Source organism: Puma concolor, chromosome C1 (genome assembly GCF_028749965.1).
Source record: "Puma concolor isolate L17-30 chromosome C1, mPumCon1.1.hap2, whole genome shotgun sequence".
Taxonomy (NCBI): Eukaryota; Metazoa; Chordata; class Mammalia; order Carnivora; family Felidae; genus Puma; species Puma concolor.
The window spans coordinates 64,835,521-64,861,349 of NC_141674.1; the positions used below are offsets into that span (position 1 = coordinate 64,835,521).

The following is a 25,829-nucleotide window of genomic DNA, read 5'->3' on the forward strand; positions in this document are numbered from 1 at the left end:
GGTATTTTATGGGTTTTTGTGCAACTGTAAATGGCATCGATTCCTTGATTTCTCTTTCTGTCGCTTCATTGTTGGTGAATAGGAATGCAACCGATTTCTGTGCATTGATTTTATATCCTGCAACTTTACTGAATTCATGAATCAATTCTAGCAGTTTTTTGGTGGAATCTTTTGTGTTTTCCATATAGAGTATCATGTCATGTGCGAAGAGTGAAAGTGTGACCTCCTCCTGGCTGATTTGGATGCCTTTTATTTCTTTGTGTTGTCTGATTGCAGAGGCTAAGACTTCCAATACTATGTTGAATAACAGTGTTGAGAGTGGACATCCCTGTCTTGTTCCTGACCTTAGGGGGAAAGCTCTCAGTTCTTCCCCATTGAGGATGATATCAGTGTTGGGTCACTTGTATATGTCTTTTATCATCTCAAGGTATGATCCTTCTATCCCTACTCTCTTGAGGTTTTTTATCACGAAAGGATGTTGTATTTTGTCAAATGCTTTCTTTGCATCTATTGAGAGGATCATATGGTTCTTGTCCTTTCTTTTATTGATGTGATGAATCACGTTAATTGTTTTGCGGATATTGAACCAGCCCTGCATCCCAGGTATAAATCCCACTTGGTCGTGGTGAATAATTTTTTTAATGTATTGTTGGATCCGGTTGGCTAGTATCTTGTTGAGGATTTTTGCATCCATGTTCATCAGGGAAGAACCATCTAACTTTTATACATATGGAATTACCTTTGTAGAGTTAAAGGCAATTCTAAAATGGCAGTGGTGGGGGTGGTCAGAGAAAAACCTGTCAAAATTATTGAGCACATACCCGGCAGTAGGCACTCTATAAGGCACATAAAACTAAAGTTATATGTGTATTATTCTAGTCATTTTATTTTGCTCTCACATATACACATGTATCCATGAAAAATATTTAGAATATCTATAAATAGTTTCATTAATAAATTATATTCTATGTATAATTCAGTCACTTGCATTTTTCATTTAATATTGTTTTTGAGATCCAAGCATATAAATATGACTATCAACCTAGTTCATTTCTGTTAATACCTATATGGTATAATATGAAAATGCTCCATTTTATTTAGATATTCCAACATTGATGGACATCTGCTTACAATTATATATTACTAGAAATAATGTTGCAATAAATGTCCTTCCAGGCTACTCTGTCTGCATGTGCAAGAGATGTTCTACAGCAGGGACAAACTACAGCCCACAGGCCAAATCTGGTATGTCACCTGTTTCTGTATGTCCTGTGAGCTAAGAATAAGGATGGTTTGTAAATGTTTTAATGGTTGAAAAAACAAATCAAAAAGAGAATAATATTCATGACAAATGAAACATATAAAACTCAGATTTTAATGTCTATAAATTTTTATTTGAACACATTCATCTGTTAATGTATTATCTGTTATTGCCTTTGAACTAGAACAGCAGAGTATTGGCAACCAAGACCATATGACTTATAAAGATTAAAATATTTATTATCTGGTCCTTTGTAGGAAAAGTTTGCCAACTCCTGTTTTAGAGTAACTATTTAAAGATGGGACTTGGTGGGTCATAACTTACACACTTTTAAATTTTGCTAGAAACAACCAAATTGCAATGCAAAGGAACTATATCAATTTATCCTGCCACCAGAAATGTGTGAGTTCCTATTTCCCCGCATCATCACTACTTAATATTCTAAAACAGTATCTCATTGTTTTAATTTATATTTACCTTTTAAAAACATATCTAAATGGTTACTGCACAAGAGTCTTTCCTCTTTTCCAAATATATTTATTTTAGTCATTTTTCTATTTGGCCTGTCTTTTTTTTTTTTTTTTTTGTATCAATGTGCAGATTTATTTACATAAACTGGATAGAGTTCTTTGACATACATGTCACAAATAATTTCATTCACACTTTCTCTTAACTTTGTTTACATTTTTATTATATATATTTTAATTTGTTGCAGTAAACTTTATCGATCCTTTTTTTATTTTTTAAGCTTTCGGTAGCATGTCATCTTTCCCTACTATTTCTCTACTCAAGTGTGTGGGTTTTTTTTAATGTTTATTTTTGAGAGAGAGAGAGAGTGTGCACAAGTGGGGGGAGGGGTGAGGAGAGGGACAGAGGATCCACAGCAGGCTCTGTGCCAAAAAACAACAGCCCAACGCAGGCTCAAACCCACAAATCGTGAGATCATGCCCTGAGCCAAAGTCGGATGCTCAACTGACTGAACCACTCAGGCACCCCTATACTCTTACCGAGTTTAATAATTGTGGAATGATAGATTCTCTTAGATTTTCTATTATATAGTCTATAAAAAAACAAAACAAAACAGGGAAAGTTTGTCTCTTCCTGATTCTTACACCTGCTATCTTTTCCCTGTCTTCTCTGTATTAGTTGGGACTTCCTCTACAAATGATCAATTGATGAAATTATAGCCATGCATCTTTATTCTGTCTGAATGTCATTGAGATGCTTCTAAAGATTCACTCTAAAGTATAATGTTTGTTGGTGGCTTTAGATACATGGCCTTTATTAAGTCAAGGCAGCTCCTTTTTAATTTTCAGTCATGTTGCTTTTTTTCATCGCTAATTGATGAATTTGCATCAAATGTTTTTCTCTGTATCAACTGAAACAATTATAAAATATTTCTCATTTAGCATATTAATATATTGAAATACATTAATATATTTTTAAATCCTAAACCATTCTCTCAATTTTAAGAACTTCCATTTGGTCAGGAAGTATTTTTATTTTATACATCACTGGATGTGACTTTTATTTAAGATTTGTACATCTGTGATCATAAGTGAGGCTGGCACTATAATTTTTCATACTCCTCTTATCTAGTTTGGTTTTAAAATTAACTAGTTCCACTAAATGAGTTAGGTAGCATGCTTTCTTTTTTATTCTGTTCATAGATGTCAGCCCCACACGTGTCTGATAGATACCAGAGGTAAAAAGACATTTAAGTTGGCAGTTTGTTGGGAGAAGGTACACTTTTTTTTTTTTTTACAACCGAAAAAAAAGCAACTATTTTTTTACTTACTTTTTTCCTAAATTCCCTCTAAATATAGCTTTAGCCACATTCCAAGTGATCCTGTGCCCTTATACTGAATTTCACATACACAGAACATTTTGGGGTTTTGTTTTTAATTTAATACGACCACCTACTCTTTCAAATGGGGTATTTGGTCTAATTATCTTTAATTTCATAACTGATATAGCTGGATTTCTAACTACTATTTTCTATTTCCCATCTTTTTGATGTTACTTTTTCTTTTTTTTCTTCTTTTGAATTAACCAAATATCTTATTAATTCTTTTCCCTTATTAACGTGATAGTGATACATATATTTACATTATAGTGGTTACCTGGGACATTAGAACACCCAACTTTGACTTGTTAGTCTAATCAAGCTGATTACTTTTACCATTTCTCCAATAAGAATAGCATTTTACACTTCCATTTATTCCTCTTTTGTATTATTATTATATATTTTAATTCTACAGTATTTTTAACTCAATGAGTTGTTTTTTTGTTTTTGTCTCAATAATATGAGACTATGTTAAATGATATACTGACCTATTCTGACTCTCTTCACTCCTTACTGAATTTCTCTGTTTCCCTTTAAGACCATTTTATTTCTGGCTGAAGAACTCCATTTATTTATATTTTAGCTCAGGTGCACTGGCAACAAATCTCCTGTTTTATCTGTCTGAAAACATCTTATTTCACCTTCATTTTTGGAAGATACTTCTGTTGTGTAAAGAATTACAGTTTATAAGTTTTCTTCCTTTCAGCACTTTAAACATGTCATTCTATTGTTTTTGGTTTCTACTGTTTATGTCAGTATTAAAGGTAATGTCTTTTCTTCTCTCATGGACTTTTAAGATTTTCCTCTATGATTTTTCAGCATTGATGTGCCAAGTTGTGGTTCATCTAGCTTAGGGTTAGCAGAGTTAGATGAATGTGGTTTGAAGGGTTTCCATAGTTTTGCTCATTATCTCTTTAACTATCGATTCGTCTCTATTATCAATCTGTCCCCTAAGACGCTATACATGCTATAGCATTTTACTGAATCTACTATGTTTCTTACTTTCTTTTCTATTTGTTTCTTTCTTCCTTTCTCTGCTTCAGCATGGATTTTTTCTTTTTTCTTTTTTTTTTAATATATGAAATTTATTGTCAAATTGGTTTCCATACAACACCCAGTGCTCATCCCAAAAGGTGCCCTCCTCAATACCCATGACCCACCCTCCCCTCCCTTCCACCCCCCATCAACCCTCAGTTTGTTCTCAGTTTTTAAGAGTCTCTTATGCTTTGGTTCTCTTCCACTCTAACCTCTTTTTTTTTTTCCCTTCCCCTCCCCCATGGATGTCTGTTAAGTTCCTCAGGATCCACATAAGAGTGAAACCATATGGTATCTGTCTTTCTCTGTCTGGCTTATTTCACTTCGCATCACACTCTCCAGTTCCATCCACGTTGCTACAAAAGGCCATATTTCATTTTTTCTCATTGCCACGTAGTATTCCATTGTGTATATAAACCACAATTTCTTTATCCATTCATCAGTTGATGGACATTTAGGCTCTTTCCATAATTTGGCTATTGTTGAGAGTGCTGCTATCAGCATGGATATTTTCTATTGACTTGTCTTCAAGTACACTAATCCTGTTTTCTGATATATCCAATTTGTTATTAAGCCATTCATTGAGTTCTTTAGTTCAGACACTACATTTTTCAATTTTAGGATGTTCACTTGTTTTATATGTATTCATATTCTCTGGTGTTTCTCTATCTTTCATCTGTTTTCAAGAATTATTTTTCCTTTTTTCTTAAACATATTAAATACATGGTTTAATATGAACTTGTAAGGTTCTTACCTACTAACTCCAAGTTCTGGATCACTTCTGGATCTGCTTCTATATTATGATTTGTCTTGTTTTTGTTAGTATATGGTCAGTGTCCTGTCTTATACGCGCCTAATTTTTGATTGATGGTATATAGGACACTTCATAATTAAAAATAAAAAACCTATTGACAATGCTATTTACCAACTGAAAAAATCCACATTTTCCTCTGCTAGGCAGCTGGAGAGTAGTGATCTGATCACTTCCATTTAACCAGAGACTGAGTTGCATTAAGACTGCCTTATGATTTTGTTAAGATTCATTTTACCTCTAATTTGTCCCTATCTTATGGTAAAGACATTCAAGGTTTAAACTGAAGCCTGGCAGGTCTTTAGTAGACTACAGAAAATTCCACCATGCTTTTGAAAGGTTTCTGGCTTAGATTTTTGTCCCTTATCCTGTGCAACTTCAGAACTGGCACTCCAGGCCCACTGAACTGCCAAAAGCTATGCTGATCACTCTGTCCCCATAAGTGACCCTTATCAGAGGCCAAACCTAGATTCCTCTAATGTTGAGGTGAACAACTTTTTTCTGTAAAGGACCAGAGAGTATTTTATGCTTTTTGGCCATACAGTCTCTGTCAAAACTACTCAACTCTGCCATTATAGCATGAAAGCAGCTATGGACAATACGTAAATGAATGAAGGAATAAATATGGTTGTTTTCCAATGAAACTTTATTTACAAAAACAGACAGCTGGACAGATTTGGCCAATGGGCTGTAGTTTGCCAATTTCTGTTCCTGTTGCACTGAAAATCAGTAAGTATACCCAATGGGAAAAGTAACTAAATTATGTGTCAATTCACCACCATCCCCGTAACTGTCATCCCTCAGCTGGTTATGTTCCTTGGGAGCTCTCACCCTTAAGATCTTTATCTTCTCCAAATTACAAAACTAATAAATTCAGCTCTAGTTTTCAAGAGGTTTCCTGCTTAGCAGTTAGGTTTACTTTAGTTTCATATCTTGAGAGAAATATTTTGAAAGGGAAACTGGTTTTGTGATTGAGTGACAACTGTGTCACTCTAGCCTCAAACAATCACCAAAAATTCTGGTTTCTCTATCCACAAGCAATGACCCACTTCCTGGACCAAACTCAGATTTTCAATTTCTGTCCTACTCCACAAATCAGTAAATTAACCCAGTGGAAAGTGGCTACAGATCTTCAGCTCACCTCTGAGAAGTTTTCCCAAATCTAGATTTTTAGCTTCTTGGTCCTCATTGCTTCTGTACTTCTCTGATGTCCTTAAAAATATTATTTTTGCCTGGTTTTTCTAGTTGTTCTTGGTGGGATCATAAGCCTGTTGTGAATTACTTCATCCTATCCAGAATCAGAAACTGTATATACTACTTTTGATGTTTAATATTTTCATTATTACTCATTTCTGTTTTTTTAATTTACATTGATATTTTATGTATTCTAAGAATTACTCAAAGTATGTTTTAGAATTTCTACACATATATATTTTAAACAGTTCTCTTTTTTGTTATTGATTGTAACAATTCTATGGTGATTAAAAAAAAGTTCCATAAGATTCCAATACTTTGTAGTTTTAAGATGTGCATTTTTGGCCAACTATGGGTCAACTTTTTAAAATATTACATTTGGGGGGTGCGCCTGGGTGACTCAGATGGCTAAGCGTCTGATTCTTGGTTTCAGCTCAGATGATGACCTCACAGTTCGTGGGTTCAAGCCCTGCATCAGGTTCTGTGCTGACAATGCAGAGCCTACTTGGGATTCTTTCTCTTCTCGCTCTCTGCCCCTCCCCCACTCATGCTGTCTCTGTCTCTCTCAAAAAAAAAAAAAAAATTATATTTGGGCTTCAGAAGAATGTTTGCTAATTGCTGAATCTATCAGATCAAGCTTGTTAATCATGTTGCTCATATCTTTAATTTTAAAAACTTGGGGGGAAATCATTTGTCATTTTCTAAAAAAAAAAAATTCTTATAATGTGATGTTGAAATCTTTGTCTACAATGGTGAATTTATGAAATTCAAGTATGTAAATTAAAAAAATATAGTTATGTTATTAAGTAACTGAGTTAACATGCTTTTAAACTTTCTAATGAGTTAAACTTTTAATCATTAGTTACCCTCTTTATGCTTCCTAATGCCTTTTCCTTAATCTATTTGTCCAATATTAATACAGTTATATAAGCTTTTTTTCCTTAGCAGTTGCCTGGTTATCCTTTTATTGTTAGCTATTTAATGTCATTATGTTTTATGTCTGTAGTTAGATTTCTTTTTATCCTAATATGATGATCTGTGTGGTTTTGCTTTTTTTTAATGTTTATTTATTTTTGAGAGAGAGAGACAGCGTGAGCAGGGGAGGGGCAGAGAGAAAGGAAGACACAGAATCTGAAGCAGGCTCCAGGCTCTAGCTGTTGGCACAGAGCCTGGTGCAGAGCTTGAACTCATGAACTGTGAGATCATGACCTAAGCCGAAGTCAGATGCTTAACTGAATGAAGACACCTGGGCGTCCCTGGTAATCTCTGTTTTTAAAATTAATTTAAATTAAAAAATAAAAATTAATTAAAATTGAGTAAAATTAATTTATTTAAATTTATTGTTATAAGCAAACATAATCATAATTATCTTCTTAGTTTGTAATTTCTATTTTTTCTGCCTTTTCTTGTTTCACATTCACTTCTTTGTGGCCCCCACATTGATTTTTTTTAATTCCATTTTTTTCTCCTGTACCATTTTTATCTTATTTCCTCTATTTCTATTAATTTAGTGGTCATTCTCAAAATGTAAAATGCATACATAACTTGCTGTCTAAAGCTATTAAAACTTACCACTCTTCTCCCCCTCAAAAAAACCTCAAAATACTTTAAAACTACCTCCTCTCCTTCTTATGTATTATTGTTATTAAATACACTAGTGCTTCAATTTATCTTACTTCCCCAATTATCATCATCACTGTTATCATAACTGTAAAACATACTCAATTTTTTGTTAAATTAACTACCATTTTACTACCACTCAGACCTCTTTCCCAGCTCCTTTGCCTTTTTCAAGAAGTATAATCTCCTTTAGACATTGTTTAAGTAAGGTGTATTGATTTAAAATACTCAGCTTTTATATGTTTGAAAATGTCCTTATTTTTTGTTCATTCTTTAACCATAGTTTAGTTGTATAATCAATTTTAAGCTGAGTTATTTCCTTAAACTTAACTACCCACAAATAGACTCACAGTTTTTTCTCCTCTCACAGAAAGCCATTCTAACTCAGAACTCTAGATTTCTATATCAATAATTATCATTTAGGGAGCCTGGCCTTCCACATTTACTTACCCCTTGGATTTTAGCTCCTTACATGTTTTCCTCCAACAGATTTTCCTATTACTGAGGAAAGTGGAGCTTCCTATTGGGAACCACTGTTCAGCAATGGGCTCTCATAAATACTTTCTGCCTCACAGATAGACAGAAAGGCCTGCAGCAAAATAAAGCATGGTTCCTTGTAAAAGCATTTTTGAATTATGGTGTATCTGGACATGTCATGGGTTGGCTTTAGGAGAGGGACCCAACTCATCCATATTCTTTTCATAGTAAGTTTAAGTAAACCTAGTAGGGAGACAAAGGGTCTGAACTTGTTGCCAAACGCCTAGGAAGTTGCATGTTTGGAACACAAGCTGCAACTACCTAGAAACATTGTACATTGTACAAAACTGAACCTGTGCAGCACTCCCAATGAATAAGGGGATGCCACCAGTTCTGGTTCAATCTAGAAAAAGCCAGAAACGCCATTTATCAAACTGTGTTGTTTCCATTTAACTACTTTCTTGGTAGCTCAGCTATGTATTTAAAAGTGTGTATGGGAGGGGGGCTGTTTGTCTGTTTTGTAATTTACAGCACATCTAGGTATTTCATAACAGAAGAGTTTTTTTCCCCCCATAAAAATGCAGTCAGCAACAATTCTGAAAATGAAGTCAATTGATTGTTCTTTAACTTCAAACCACCTCTCTAACTCATTTATATTCATTTCTTATTTTTGGAAAAGTGATATGTATCTAATTCTGAATATTACAGGGTATTCTTTTATTGAGAAATGTTTCCTTCTGATGAAATTTCAAACTATGAGTGCCAAAGGCCATTAAAGTCAAGTTGTGTTTTTACATCTAAGGTATCAATGGGATTTCTCATATTCAGAGCCAACTTACTGGCAACTTTCATGTACTCTTTATTACTAGAAGTTACCTAATTTCTAGATATTCAAGGTTTTATTATGTTCAATTTTCAACAAATGAGAAAGAAAAAACTACTCTTAACACTAAAATCATACAAGATATATTTTAATCATTTCTGTGACTTAGAAGACTTATTAGTGTTTTTGAATAGAAAGAAATCATTATGAACATTAATTACTTTTTAAAGCATAAGTTAAGCTCTATCATTAGATACAAAGATTTAAAGGTATATATCATGTTTATACAAAGCAATTAGTACAGTCACAACTCCTTGTATTGCAAGCAACAGAAGCTGAGGGTAGAATTTCTAAGCCACAGATACTTACACTCATGATCTTTTTTTTTTTTTTTAATTTTTTTTTTTAACGTTTATTTATTTTTTTTGGGACAGAGAGAGACAGAGCATGAACGGGGGAGGGGCAGAGAGAGAGGGAGACACAGAATCGGAAACAGGCTCCAGGCTCTGAGCCATCAGCCCAGAGCCTGACGCGGGGCTCGAACTCACGGACCGCGAGATCGTGACCTGGCTGAAGTCGGACGCTTAACCGACTGCGTCACCCAGGCGCCCCACTTACACTCATGATCTATGCCTCACCATAGAGCTCATTATTACCTGCTTCAGTACCTTACAGCAAAGTGCAAAAGACTGTCCTCCAGCATGCAGTCTTTGAATCAACTAACAGAAATCTAAAATACTGTGTTCCTACTCCATCTCTCACTATACTTATGTTTAATATACATATATTTGGTATAAAAGTAAACACTTAAAAAATCATATATACTAATTTTAGTACAACCCAGTTTAAACTGCCTACCAAGTGTCTGAATCTCTGACTGACAGTGTTGTTCAGACCCACTAAACTAGCCCACTACTACTCAGTGTGATCCAAACTAAATCTCAGCCAGTATCCACACTTACTACTATCATGTGACAAATTCATGTATTCTGAGATCATATCCTTTGAATTGTTATTTCATTAATTTTCATTTGTTTATCACTTTAGATAAATCATATTAGAAAACATCAATTAACATTAGAAGCTGATCCCATAAGATGAAGAACAAAGAAAGGCTCTCAATATCAAAGTTAAAATGAGGTTGATCAATCTTACAGAAAAAAAAAAAATCTGTAACAATATGCATGCTTTCCTTGGTATAGGTACTTTCAGAATAATATGTAAAAATTTTATAGAATTAAAGAAAGGACAAGTCTGGAATATTATTGACTATAACAAGAACTTTGTATAACTGAATCTCAAACAAAGATGGAGAATGACAGAACTAGTCAATGTTGCATAGATTAAAGTTATTTGCAGCTCAAATAAAAATTACTAATAAATGTTTGTTTCATGAAGAAACAATATGTTCCCTTTCTCACATAAATATTTAATAACTATATTACCAAGACATAGTCAAAATCAAACATGTTTTCAATTTCCTGGTTTTTATTTTTATGACAAAATTAATTTTAAAAGAAGCATTTTTAATTACTTGTTACCTTGTTGAAATTTCTCTATTACACTTATAGAAAAATATACTTTAAATAGTATTTATTGGGGCGCCTGGGTGGCGCAGTCGGTTAAGCGTCCGACTTCAGCCAGGTCACGATCTCGCGGTCCGTGAGTTCGAGCCCCGCGTCAGGCTCTGGGCTGATGGCTCAGAGCCTGGAGCCTGCTTCCGATTCTGTGTCTCCCTCTCTCTCTGCCCCTCCCCCGTTCATGCTCTGTCTCTCTCTGTCCCAAAAATAAATAAACGTTGAAAAAAAAAAAAAAATTTTAAATAGTATTTATTATATCAATTTAATGAAAACTCACATAAATGACTTTACTTGCGGTTTTTAGGTACGGTTTTCAAATTATCATGACATTTTTAATTATCATTAATTACCCCTGGGAGAATCATAATATTCTAATAATTTTATAGCCACACCCCAAAATTGATGTCAATTATGAAGGATATTGCTGGCAAAGAACTCATGACCCTGTTCTTTACCAGGTTTATCCCCCCCCCCCCCCACACACACACAATAAAATCTATATAGTTTCACACTAACAATACCATATTGGAATGAGTGTCCTAAGAGACTGATAGGCAACAACAATAAGCTAATATTTACAAGATAATTACTGCTAAGATTAAAACACAATGAAATTAGCAGAAAGCCTGAAATAGAGTTTAAAAAAGATCAACTACATGAGTAAGTACGGAAAGGCCAAACTAACAATAATTCCTGTCAATGAGCAATATGTGAGGCATGGCTGATAAAAATGTAAACCAAACTATATAAACAGTGCTACAGAGTATACCAAAAAAGATGGTAACACTCCCACTGTATCTTTTGTACTGGAGGAGAGACGTCAGTATGGCTGCCATGAGTTTTACTTGGCATGCTCTTAAAAAAGGTATTGATGGGGCAGCTGGGTGGCTCAGTCAGTTAAGTGTCTGACTTCGGCTCAGATCAAGACTTCATGGTTCATGAGTTTGAGCCCCGCATCAGGCTCTGTGCTGACAGCTTGGAGCTTGGAGCCTGCTTAGGATCCTGTGTCTCCCTCTTTCTCTCCCCCTCCTCAGCTCATTCTCTGTTTCTCCCTCAAAAATAAATAAACATTTAAAAAAAAGGCACTGATAAAGTTGCTCATTTTTATATATATTATCCCTAATCCTCACAATAACTCTGAAGGGAGAGAGTAGATCACCCTTTAAGAGATAAAAATATCTGAGTTTCAGAGAGATTAAGTAATGTGCCTAAAGGCAAAAGCAGAGAATTAAACCAGAATTTGAATGCAAGTCCATTCACCTCCATACTCTTTCTACTGCATCAGATTGCCTTAAAGGTTCCTTCTAGCACTAGGATGTACAATTTAGCAACACTTCATCTGTAGAATACTTGAAAACCAGGCAACAAGGCATACCATGATTTCAGTAAAAACGGCAATTTCTGAAATGGGACTACAGATTTATATTACTAATATAAATGTCTTCTGCCTCTTGCTTTACCTACTAGCTACAACCCTGAAGTGTTATATATAAATCAATTTTAAAAGTATTGAATCCAAAAACAAATAATCCAGTGAAGAAATGGGCAGAAAACATGAATAGACATTTCTCTAAAGAAGACATCCAGATGGCCAACAGACACATGAAAAGATGCTCAACATCGCTCCTCATCAGGGAAATACAAATCAAAACCACACTCAGATATCACCTCACGCCAGTCAGAGTGGCCAAAATGAACAAATCAGGAGACTATAGATGCTGGAGAGGATGTGGAGAAACGGGAACCCTCTTGCACTGTTGGTGGGAATGCAAACTGGTACAGCCACTCTGGAACGCAGTGTAGAGGTTCCTCAGAAAATTAAAAATAGACCTACCCTATGACCCAGCCAATAGCACTGCTAGGAATTTACCCAAGGGATACAGGAGTGCTGATGCATAGGGACACTTGTACCCCAATGTTTATAGCAGCACTCTCAACAATAGCCAAATTGTGGAAAGAGCCTAAATGTCCATCAACTGATGAATGGATAAAGAAATTGTGGTTTATATACACAATGGAGTACTACGTGGCAACGAGAAAGAATGAAATATGGCCCTTTGTAGCAACATGGATAGAACTGGAGAGTGTTATGCTAAGTGAAATAAGCCATACAGGGGCGCCTAGGTGGCGCAGTCGGTTAAGCGTCCGACTTCAGCCAGGTCACGATCTCGCGGTCCATGGGTTTGAGCCCCGCGTCAGGCTCTGGGCTGATGGCTCAGAGCCTGGAGCCTGTTTCCGATTCTGTGTCTCCCTCTCTCTGCCCCTCCCCCGTTCATGCTCTGTCTCTCTCTGTCCCAAAAATAAATAAACGTTGGAAAAAAAAAAAAAAAAAAGAAATAAGCCATACAGGGAAAGACAGATACCATATGTTTTCACTCTTATGTGGATCCTGAGAAACTTGACAGAAACCCATGGGGGAGGGGAAGGAAAAAAATAAAAGAGAGTGGTTAGACTGGGAGAGCGCCAAAGCATAAGAGACTCTCAAAAACTGAAAACAAACTGAGGGTTGATGGGGGGTGGAAAGGAGGGGAGGGTGGGTGATGGGTATTGAGGAGGGCACCTTTTGGGATGAGCACTGGGTGTTGTATGGAAACCAATTTGACAATAAATTTCACATATTAAAAACAACAACAACAAAAACAGTATTGAATCCAGGGGTGCCTAGGTGGCTCAGTCAGTTAAGTGTCCTACTTCAGCTCAGGTCATGATCTCATGGTGAATCTGTGCCCTGTGTCAGGCTCTGTGTTGACAGCTCACAGCTTGGATGGAGCCTCCTCGGATTATGTGCCTCCATCTCTCTCTTCCCTTCCCTTGCTCATGCTCTGGCTCTCTCTCAAAAATAAACATATATTTTAAAAAATATTAAATCCAGGAAGGCCTGGGTGGCTCAGTTGGTTAAATGTCCGACTTCAGCTCAGGTCATGATATCACAGTTCTTGAGTTCAAGACCCACACTGGGCTCTGTGCTGACAGCTCAGACCCTGGAGCCTGCTTCAGATTCTGTGTTTCTCTCTCTCTCTCTCTCTCTCTCTCTCTCTCTCTCTCTCTCTCTGTCCCTTCCCCCTCATGCTCTCTCTCTCTCAAAAATAAACATTAAAAAAAATCATAAAAATATTGAATCCAGTTTTCCCCACTGACAAATTATAAATGAAAACTGCTCTATCTCTATTACTAATTAATCACAAATAATCTTCACACACCTTAAGATTTTTATGAAACTTCAATTTCTTGATTAAGTATTTAATAATATGCTAAAATATGCCAGAAGAGTAGCAATTCAAAAAGATTTTGTATTTACCTATTTTTTTTAATTCCATATTATTACATTTATTAAAGCAAAACAACTTACATATAGAGAAAAGTTTTTATCATCCTTTTTTAAACTGAAAATTCAACATGAAAAGTCTTTTTCTCCTGTCACTGGTCTGAAGAAACAAATATCACAATTTATTTGAAGATACAAACTACCTCTTCAGCATTTAAAAAAAAAAAAAAAAAAAAAAAATGAGTGTTCCATATGTACAAACATGTAATTCTACTGCCATCTTCTGGTTAAACACAATTTCCCAATTCTTTGTAGTACTCCAAATAAGAAACTTCCAGATATAAAAATAAGTACTTTCTAGTACTAGATTAATAAAAGAAAAATAGATAATTTTTGCAAGTGGCCAAAATATGTCATAAATAGAATTCTAGCAGTTTTTATTGGTATATGTGATATGTTCTGTCAGTAATGTTGAACAATTATTAAGCACTTTACTATATTTGAGCTCAGAACCAAGAGCTCAAAGGAAAATAAAAATTAAGTCTCTTAATAACCTTATAAAATGAAGTTATTATTCCCATTGACAGGTAAGGGATCTGAGAATTGAAGAAGTCATGTGGTTTGTCTAAGGTACACAGCTAGTAAAAGGCAGAGACTCTAAAGTCAGGAGCTGACTGATTCTAATGATGTGTCTTTTATTATGCTATGATATCCTCCATAATGTCAGATAACAGACATTAAGTTGATTTAACTAAAGCTTAATTCACTGGAATTGAGCAACAAAATATCATCATTTGTAAGGAGACCAAGTGAGTCACAGAACATAGAATCAAAGAGTTAAACCTTAAAGTTCACACAATCTACTTTCCCATATAATTCAGAACTTAATTGCTTAATAGTTTAAGTTCTAATGTTCTATTTTATAAAAAAATACCATATATGGGGCGTCTGGGTGGCGCAGTCGGTTGAGCGTCCGACTTCAGCCAGGTCACGATCTCGCGGTCCGGGAGTTCGAGCCCCGCGTCAGGCTCTGGGCTGATGGCTCAGAGCCTGGAGCCTGTTTCCGATTCTGTGTCTCCCTCTCTCTCTGCCCCTCCCCCGTTCATGCTCTGTCTCTCTCTGTCCCAAAAATAAATAAAAACGTTGAAAAAATAAAAAAATAAAATAAAATAAAATAAAAAATACCATATCATTTTTAGCTTTATTTTCAATTTACAACTTTTAGTTCTATATATTTCACATTTAAATTAAAACTAACTTTGCTTTGATCAGTTTTAAAAATTAGTAACACTACTTGGAAATTAGTATCCCTAGGAAACATAATATTTACTAATTTCTACTCAGGAAAATTTTTTTAAAAATTTCTTTTACGTTCATTTATTTTTGAGAGAGACAGAGCGTGAGCAGGGGAGGGGCAGAGAGAGAGGAAGACACAGAATCTGAAGCAGGCTCCAGGCTCTGAGCTGTCAGCACAGAGCCCAGATGTAGGGTTCAAATTCACGAATGTGAGATCATGACCTGAGCTGAAGTTGGAAGCTTAACCTACTGAGCTACCCAGGTACCCCAGGGAAGTTTTCCTTATACAAAGGGATATAATACTATATTCTGCTATATACTATTTACATACACTGATTTCTTGAAAGTCATAAACCAACTCAGTGAATGTTTTTGTTTAATTGTAGGTAGTGAATTAAACTGCTTTAAAAAACCTGCCCATAAAATTATCAACACATTTGAAACTATAACAATAAACTATAACAATAAAAACTTTAATGAATGCAAACTGACAAGGCTAATTAACAGTTTTGTCTTTATAAATCAAATAATCACATCTAATTTATGCTCTCAAATTCCACTTTAATAAGTTCCTGAATGACTATAGTTACTAACAGTTACAAATAACAATATAAAATAAATGGCCAAATAAGATGCTCAGGATAATACAGAATTATATTGGTGACTAAATTAATCACTTAAAAAAGCACAGTAGTATGTAGAATAGTGGAGGAGAAATCCTATCAATTATCGCTTGAATGACATTGGTGAATCTCTGGTTCATAAACTTTCATAATCATTTTATAATCTACCATGAGCAATATTCAGTGAAGTATTTCATCACAAAGTTTCATATTCCTCAGTCTATTTTGTCCAACTCCAAAACAGATGTTTCTACTAAATATGTACACCTAAATTTTTATTTGATTTCCTAGTAAACACTATAGAGACTAGAATTCATATACTCAATGATATAAGAAATTCTATAGTAGGTCCTTTACATTTCCATATAAATTGTGGAATCAGTTTGTAAATCTCTACAAAAAAAGCCTGCTGGGATTTTGATTGGGTTTGAGTTGATCAACATTTAGATTCAGTGAGACCCCAGAATATAGTCACAATATAAACATTTACTGCACTTCCATAGTTGAGTAACAAATAAAGTATAAACTTTTAAAATATCACTTAAAACAGCATCAAAACCAAAAATAGCTAGGAATAAATTTAATAAAAAGTGTAGAGGACACCTACAGAGAAAACTTGAGCAATGAAGACATTATAGGAAAATTATAGAAATTATAGGAATTCTAAATAAATGTAGAGATATGTTCATGAACCAGAGGATTCAATATTGTTAAGGTATCCATACTCATCAAATTAACATGGAGTCGATCCAATCCCAATCAAAATCTCAGCATTTTTTTCTTTGTTTTGTTTTGTTTTTATAAATTGACAAACTGATTCTAAAGTTTATATGGAAACACAAAGGATCTAGAATAGTCAAAATAACCTTGAAAAACTGATTTGTAGGGTTTATACAAACTAATGTCAAAACTTACTATAAAGCTAAAATAATCAACATAGTATAATGCTGTTACATGTAAACAGATATATAGTTCAAGACAACAGAATAGAGTCTAGAAATAGACCCACATATATGGTGGTCATGTGATTTTTTACAAAAGTGCCAACATAATCCAATAAGGTTTCAATCTTTTCAATACACAGTGCTGGAATAACTAGGTATCCATATGGAAAAAAAAAATGAACCTCAAACCCTACTTACCACTATACTCTAAACTTAAAAGTAAATCATAGCTTAATAAAAGCTAAAACTATAAAACTCCTAGAAGAAAATAAAGGAAAGTCTTTGTGACCTTGTGTGAGATAAAGAATCCTTGCACAAAGGACATTAAGCATAAAGAAAATATTGATAGATGAACTTCATCAACATTAAATCTCCTACTTTTCAACAGACATTAAGGATAGCAGAGGCAAGCCAAAGACTAAGAAAAATATTTGCAGTACATATATCTGACAAAGAACTAGTATCTAAAATGTATAAAGAAATCTTATAATTAAGAAGAAAGCAAACCCAATTTTTCAAAAATGAGCAAAGGCTTGAATAGATGTTTCATTAAAAATGAATTAACAAGCACATGAAATAATGCTGAACATCCTCAGTCATCAGGGATATACAAAGTAAAATCATAATGGTATTACTACACACCTACTGGAAGAGCTAAAATTAAATAGATAATACCACATATAATTAAGAATATTGAACTACTTTTGTGGGAATGCAAAACGGTATAGTGATGGCACTCCTGAGTGGCTCAGACGGTTAAGCATCTGACTTTGGCTCAGGTCAAGATGTCACAGTCTGTGAGTTAAGTGCAGAACCCGCTTGGGATCCCCTGTCCCCCCTCTTTCTGCCCCTTCTCCTCCCCCATTTGCAATGGCATGTGTGTGCTCTCTCTCTCAAAAATAAATAGACATTAAAAAAATTTTTTTAATGGTACAGTGACTAATGGAAAATAGTTCAGAAGCTTCTTACAAAGTTAAACCTACATTTTATATGAACCAACAAACCTACTCTTGAGTGTTTATTCAAGTAAAATGAAAACTTATGTTTGTATGTAACTGTTTACAGTGGATTTAGAATTGCCAAAAAATGGTGGCACAAACAAATGTCCTTCGTTTGGTGAATGGATAACCTGCATCTCATGCATCTGTAGTTTGTGTTCTTTTTTATTGCTGAGTAGCATATAGCAATAAAAAGAACACAAAACGACTGATACATGTGACAATAGAGATGAATCTGAAATGCATTATGCTAATAAAAGAAGCCAAACTCAAAAGGGTATAAAGTATGATTCCATCTATATGACATTTTGAAAAGGTAAAACCATGGGGACAGAAAACAGATCAGTGGTTTCCAGGGATACTGGTAAGAGATTGGACAGAAAGGGGCATAAGGAAATTTCTTGTGGTGATGGTTGAGCATGGTGATTATCCAGTTGTATGCATTTGTGAAAATTCCGAACTATATACTAAAAAGGGTGATTTTACTATAAATAAATTATACCTCAATTTTAAAGACTCAAAACAATTGGACAAACTATAGTTGTACACAACATAAACGAACTCCAAAACATAATGCTAGCAAAAGAACCAAAACATAATGTTTAGGGATACATACTTAGGTAATATAAAATGAAAAGCAAGAAAGTAAATTCTGTAAAAGTTAGTATAGTGGTTAATTTTGATGAGGAGGGACAGGGCAGAGATTGGGAAGGGCACAAGGGTTGGGAGCTTCCAGTGTACCAGCATTGTTCAATTGTCCCGGTGATTACACGAGTAGTTGTTTTGTGATAATTCACTGAGCTATCATTTCATTTCATTTCATTTCATTTCATTTATTTTATTATTTTATTTTATTTACTTATTTATTTAGAGCAAGCTAGAGAGGGAGCATGAGTGGAGGAGAGCCAGAGAGAGAAGGAGAGAGAGGATTCCAAGCTGATAGCATGGAGCCCGATGCAGGGTTTGATCCCATGACGTTGGGATGCTGACCTGAGCTGAAAACAAGAGTTGGACATTTAACTGACTGAGCCACCCAGGTATCCCTATATTTTATACCCTTTAAAAAGAAAGCAAGCCAAGTAGTTCAGGGTAAATTATAGGAGAATAAAATAAGAAGATATATTTCTTAGAAGTATAAGGCTTTCCTAGATTCCTATCTTGGCTCTACCATTTGTTTGACCTTAGGCAGGTTTCTTAACCTTTCTCAGCCTCAGTTTACTCATCTACAAAATGAAAAAATGCCTCATGAAGTTATCATGTGGATTAAAAAGAGATTAATATAAATACGCCTCAGGATATCTACCTAGCTCCCAAGACCCTTTTTGGGGGTTCATCTTGTAAACATGAGGTGGTCTCCTAAGCAGCCACGATTTTGTGTTGTATGATCCCACTACTGCCCACCTCGACCCAGGGTGGATATCTGACCCATGCTGGGCTAATCATGAAGCCCTCTGGAGAGCTTAGAATTGGAAATGAGCAACTATATTCTCTGTTTGGGCATTATCATCAACAGAAGACATACAAATCTCCACAGCAGTGGTGTACACATATTTTATCCCCTACGTGGCCAGAGCAGAAGAGAAAGAAAAGACTAAAACAATGGGGAGATGGAGAGAGTGCTGCCTGTGTTTCTGACTGATATCTGGTTCCTGTTTCCACTCCCTTCTGGGGGTCAGTCCTTAGGTTCCATAAAACACAGAATATCTGTATAACAAATGTCCTTAAAAAAAATGTAGCTCAGGTTGGATTCTATTATTACAACTCAACAGTCCTAGCTAATGTGATCATATAAAGCATGAAGCACATAGAAAGGGCTTAAAATATGATGACTATGGCAGCAACTGTCTGAACTTTGATCTATGTGAGGTGGGGACTTCCTTAACAAGCCCTTGGAAGAAGCCTACTCTGGTATTCAAAACACAGACTGACCTTGAGGAGGCTGTATCTTACCCTTCTGTTGGAGGTCTGTAAGGAATCTGTAAGAAAACAGTCCTGTCTCAAATTTCCTGCTAAGCCCAAAAAAATTTCAATTGCTGAAGATTGCTTCAAAAAAGAAAGAAATTCTAGTATAACAGGATAAAATTACAACAAAATAGCATTCACAAATAGAATCAAGTGCCTAAATTTAAAGCCTAAAGCAGAAGTCAGACTAGGTGAGTTTTCATCTAACTAACCAGGATAAAAGATGAGCATTTGCAATTAATATTGTCCTGGATTCCATTTTTTCTTGGTCAATGCCTACTGAATTTAGAACTTCTATGTTTTGTAACACTAAAACATGTCTATCTTTTGACATCCACAAGCTGGAGACTATTTTCCCTATACAGTGAGGACACAAAACTGGTATTCTGAGCTAACACGGACTTATTACTAGATTCTAAAAAGTCCAACTCTTTCAGGAGGGCAGGCTATTGTCTCCATACTCATCAAAAGTCAACCTGTGTATACTCAGATGAAGCAGTTTAGAATCAAGTTACATAAGCCATACTTAATGCAGTCAGTCCTTATTTTATATCATTTTTTTACAAATAATTTAATCACATAATTACTAAGACACAAGCAGAAACAAGGTGTTGTTACTAACTTTATCATTATACTCAATATCTATTTCAAAAGACACATAACAATAATTTCATATAGCTACAACAGCCAATTTTATGTACTAAGATTCTCCATTATAGCTCTTTACTCTAGTATACTTATATGCAAAATATGAAATATGAATCAATTCTGTTATTTCCCAGCATGTAGAAAGTAATAACTTAAAAGCATAACTGCTAATTTTAATAACTAACAGTGACTATATTGATATTTTTAACCTAAGATCTGAAAAAATACATACACATCCTAACCCATAATTTCCTTAATAAAATATTTTTTGTGATATCTAACCTCTCATGAATATACTCTTCTCTAAACAAATATCTGATTGCCATTCATATTTATATAAATACTACCTACATGCAATGAGATAATATTTGTAGCATCCATTTCAAAATTCCTGACGCATGTTGGAAATTTAATTCTCCTAATTGGGTAACATATACCAATTATCATGAAACCATTTGTACATAATATTCAAAATAAAATTTATTTATAAACACTAGAGGGTGCTGTAATTCAACAATGCCCGGTGCCTGGCTTTGAGGCTCAAAATTTTCTCCTCGATTAAAGATAAATTAAGATAATTTTCAGCACCAACAATTTCTGCTCTTGAACTAATACACAAAGATAATTTATGAGCCAAAATTCCATTCCTCCAAAACATATAATGAGACTTAGTAGATTCCACTGAAATTTTTTATTGTATACTTATTGCATATTTAATATTGTGTTAAGTGGAGAAAATAGAAAATTAGTAAAGGAAAAAGTATAAAGATGGTCCTTGCCTTTAGAATGAATTAATGCAATGTTCAGATGGTTAAGAGAAGGTGTATCTTATAATTTCATAGGCTTAAATTCAAGGAAAATTACAAAATGAATTTGGTAAAAGACATTTCAATTTTAGTTGCTAAGTGTTAAGATATAATTTAGCTGTTTTACAAAAGTAATGTGAAATTTAGTATTTCAAATAAGTAGGGGCACCTGGGTGGCTCAGTCAGTTAAATATCCAACTCTTGATTTCAGCTCAGGTCATGATCTCACAGTTCGTGAGTTCAAGCCCTCCATCAGGCTCTGTGCTGACAGTACAAAGTCTACCTGGGATTCTCTCCCTCTCTCTAAATAAACATTAAAAAAATAAAATAACAAATAAAAATGCTGTAGAATATGATCTGATCTCTTAAAAAATATTTTTAAGCCAATAAGCTATAGGAAATTGGAAAAGACCTAAGGCTTTGAATATCCAAAATAGGAAATAATTAACAATAATATCAATTTTAAATCTTCAAACATTCATTTTGTAATTTTTAAACTTATTCCTAAAACATTCATAAGCTCAATTACAAGTCTTTGAAATTTTCAAAGTTGAGAGTAATTTATGTTGCCAGTTAGCAATCCAGAAAAGTTCTCAGAAGTATAAGTTTCCAATAGACAGCATTAGACAATCACAAATAACAAAGTTAAATGCCTAGTAAAATATATCATCTATATATTTCAAGAAATGGTTATTAACTGAGACACTATTTAATCCTAACAAAGCATTTTTCCTTTGAAAATGTGTACAGGGGAAAAAAATGAAACGTTATAAATATTTCTAAAGTTCACATACCCCAAGTCAACCCATTTCTCTCAATCTCTCTCTCCGGTCTGTGCACTCACACACACATACACATGCACCTACACGTGTGTGCAGGCATGTATACTCACCGCACACTCACATACCATCTACTCCCCAAGAGAGGGTGTATATCCCTCTCTCTCTCATTCCTTTCCCTAATGAATTGCCAAGAGCCCCCAAATAAATCCAAAACCGTGGCACCTGTTGATGAGACAGTCCCTCCAAATTTACAATAGCTCCAGATAAACTGTTTCAGATTAACATAATGTAACACTAGAGAAAAACCAGAGATACCACTGAACCAGGCTCACAAACCACCCAGACTCTAGGAATCAAAATACATGGCAGAGAGAGAAGTAGCCTTACTGCTGGAGCCCAAAGAAATTCTGAACATGGAAATGATTATTTAAAGTTTGTATTTGGCTCCTATGTTCTTTTGGTGCGAGCTTCCCCTTTTTATGTTTATCTGCCTTGTACCTGCCGGATTCCTTGGGCCCTTATTACACCCAGCTGCCAACTTTCCTATTCAGTGTCACATCATGTAACAAACACTTTCTATTGCAACAGGTGAAAGCATACACACTCATTAGAGTAGTAATGTTTGAAAAGTTCACATACCTGCCCTTTCATGAAGGTTTTTTGAAACCTTTTTTATGCACACCTCCACTAATGAAAAGTAATGGCTCTAAGAAAGTCAGTTACGAGGAAAGTTTTAGTCCTTTTGAGCCAGTCTCAAATTGCTACTATGAACATTGTATTTTGGAGCTAACGACATAATCCTAATCATGATCTTAGCTTCTCCCTAATATTGATAGCTTTTGCTCATAAGCCTGAAAACTATAGGGCCTACATAAAGTGAAGAATGGGTAGAAATGTGTAGTTTATTTACAAACACCAACTTTCATTTCTTACTACTATGGAACATCATGTTACATAAAGATTTATGAGTTGTAAGACTAGTATATTCTAATAAAATAATAATTCAAGATGAATACCTGTTTTCCATGTTTCCTAAATCTGGTTGCAGACGAATAGTCTCTGTTGTAATTTCCACTTTCCGCACACTTCCAAAAAAATCAGTTATCAGGACATTTTTAGGATCCCTTTGAAAAAGATCAGTGCGATGTCCAGGGGTAGATACACATAGACTTTTGGGACAGACCTGAAACTGAAAAAGATATATGTAACAATAAATACACACATATACATACAGCATTTATTAAATCAGTAACACAGTATAGTAGACTGTTCTGTATTTTTAAAGCTCTCCCAACCTGAAGAAGCTACTGATTCTAAAGATTAAAGTTTCATTGCTATGGTAGTACATGACATTCTAAGAAAGCTATACAGACATTAGAACAAGTAATAAAAAGGGAAGCTGGCTAGGGAGGGAAAAAAACATTCAGTTTTTTTAAATCATATGCTACCAACTATATTTTGGACATTAAATTTACTGAGAACTCACATGTAACACTACAAGAAACATTGTGGGTTTTTTGCAACTACATTCGTCTCAGTGGGGTGCTCTACCAGAATGTTTTATTTTATTATTATTATTATTTTTCTTTTAGAGAGAGAGAAAGTGCAGTGAGGGAGGGGGGGTGGGGAGAAAGAATCTTAAGCAGGCTCCATGCTCAGCTCGTAGACCAACATGTGGCTTGATTCCATGACCCTGGGATCATGATTTGAGCCAAAATCAAGAGTCAGACGCTCAACTGAGTAAGCCATCCAGGAGCCCCCAGAATGGTCTTTCAAACATTTTATAATCATGATGCTTCATGTAAAATTTTTTTTTTTCAACATTTATTTATTTTTGGGACAGAGAGAGACAGAGCATGAACGGGGGAGGGGCAGAGAGAGAGGGAGACACAGAATTTGAAACAGGCTTCAGGCTCCGAGCCATCAGCCCAGAGCCTGACGCGGGGCTCGAACTCATGGACCGCGAGATGGTGACCTGGCTGAAGTCGGACGCTTAACCGACTGCGCCACCCAGGCGCCCCATGATGCTTCATTTCAAAAACAAAACAAAACTTTAAATTCAAATAAAATATTACACAGTAGCCCAAAATATAAAAGATGAAAGCAGAGCTGCTCTGGAAGTCAGGAAGTTGAAGTACAGGCACCCCTCTCCCCCCAACTAGAGAGGCCCTTTGTTCTCCTGCTGTGTATAAATTGTATAAATTAAGTAACTTTCTTAGTTTATCCATAATGAAAATAAACTCAAGGCACATCCAGACACTCTACTGCTCCAAAGAATAAAGCCTGAAAACCATGACTTCATCTCTACATTGATCTCACAATAATTTCTATGTTAACCTTACCCCTGATATTCCAGATCAGTGAATTACCAAGGATAGACATGTAGTCATTCATTCACTCAGCAAAGGATAAAAAATGTCTACTACATATATTTCATACTGTTATCTTCCAAAAAGGATACAGAAGTTGATAGACATGGTCCTATCCTCAAGCCTTTAAGCCACATCAGAGATGAATAAACATAACAAGGTAGAAAAAAAGGTGACAGATTCTGCTTCAGAAAAGGATAAACTTTTTATAGGTTGAGGATAAGAAAAAAGAGGGAGTGGGATTTAAGCTATTTTCTGAAGGGAAAGGTAGATTATAGATGGGAAATAGCATTCTTTTGTGGGAGTGGTGACACAAACAGATGGAGGCACAAGTGGGGAGGGAGGAAGCCAGGACTTTCCTGTGGTGGACGGAGTGTGGTGAGACTGATCCTGACAGCCACAAACACATAGGCCAGCCGACCTGTGACAGTACATATGTGCAGTCGCATGCTGAAGGGAGCCCTTAGGTCCTCAGGCCAGGGACACTAGAGCCTGGCTACTTGGTTTTTGTGCCGGCGTGTGACTCCTGCCAACACCAGCCTGCCATTTGCAACCCTGCCATTCCCGTGAGAGGGTGTACCATTCCTAGAGGTACTACAGTACCAGGTCAATGAGTGCAGTGGATGGGGCAAGCTCTTGTTCCACCTCCCTGCTCCAAAAATCCATTTAATATACTGTCCTCAGATAGAAGATATAGTAGATACTAAACTGCTAAAAACAAATATTACACTCCATCTTAGCTAAAAGGCTGAGAAACAATGGGAAATAACTCTCTTACTAAAGGAGTGGCTGCAAAAATGTGTAGGGCAAATAACCTAGTTGGGCAGGAGCACAGGACATATGAAGAAAACCATGACAGGCCTGCTGGTAAGGGCCTAGGGCCTACAGCATTTGCCCACTTGTGGAGACAAGACCACATGCAAAGGTAATCGCCAATATGATGGGATATGGGTGGGGAAGGGCAGAGCAGCTAGAATTCAAGCTAGAATTTAATTACTGTGCTAAGTAACTCGTAGATATTCTCATTTAAGCCCAACAATAACTTTGAGGTATATCAAAATTATTATCTCTACTTTAAACTACTAAAAGATTAAGTAATTTGCCTAACATCACAATGCCTTCCTGGTTCAGGAAAGCAGGAAAAGGAAATACAAAGAGATCAGGACATAAATTAAGAAGCAGTGAAGGCAAAAAGGGTGGGGAAAGTAAAATGCCAAACAGATTTTACAAGAAAGTAAAATGCCAAACAGGAAGGATGATACAGATGAAAGGTTGCAGAAACAAAGTAAAAGATAAAACAAAATAAACAAAGATAAGATTGAAGTCCTATGTACACTGAAGGCATTCCTGTATGAGCAACTTGGTGGGCTTTATTAAGTACCAGCAGAAGAAAGCAGGAAAAGCACAGTGGAATGAGCTTGGGGAACAAGATAAAAAGTAGTATCTTCTTTGCTGCTAAAATCATTGTACTTCACTTTCTTTGAGGTTA

The 25,829-nt window shown here is 35.3% G+C and overlaps 1 protein-coding gene, 1 long non-coding RNA gene and 1 other non-coding gene across 9 annotated transcripts in view; all 3 read right to left on the reverse strand.

Moving 5' to 3' along the window:
- PIGK (phosphatidylinositol glycan anchor biosynthesis class K) overlaps positions 1-25,829 on the reverse strand; it is a 170,823-nt gene that overhangs the window by 96,317 nt on the left and 48,677 nt on the right. For all 7 annotated transcript variants that reach the window (XR_015254809.1, XM_086717324.1, XM_086717323.1 and 4 more), the window contains one exon: positions 22,988-23,160. Coding sequence is in view for 6 of the 7 variants with exons in the window: in XM_086717324.1 (XP_086573450.1) it covers positions 22,988-23,160 (173 nt within the window). In the remaining variant the exon portion in view is untranslated. The remainder of the gene's footprint in view (positions 1-22,987; positions 23,161-25,829) is intronic.
- LOC147578112 (uncharacterized) lies at positions 1,796-10,659 on the reverse strand. The gene is made up of 3 exons (XR_015254808.1): positions 9,686-10,659; positions 4,664-9,437; positions 1,796-4,169 (listed from the first exon to the last, which is right to left on the reverse strand). It is a non-coding gene; the product is annotated as an uncharacterized LOC147578112 (long non-coding RNA).
- On the reverse strand, positions 24,910-25,100 carry LOC112849194 (U2 spliceosomal RNA). The gene has a single exon (XR_003222615.1). It is a non-coding gene; the product is annotated as a U2 spliceosomal RNA (small nuclear RNA).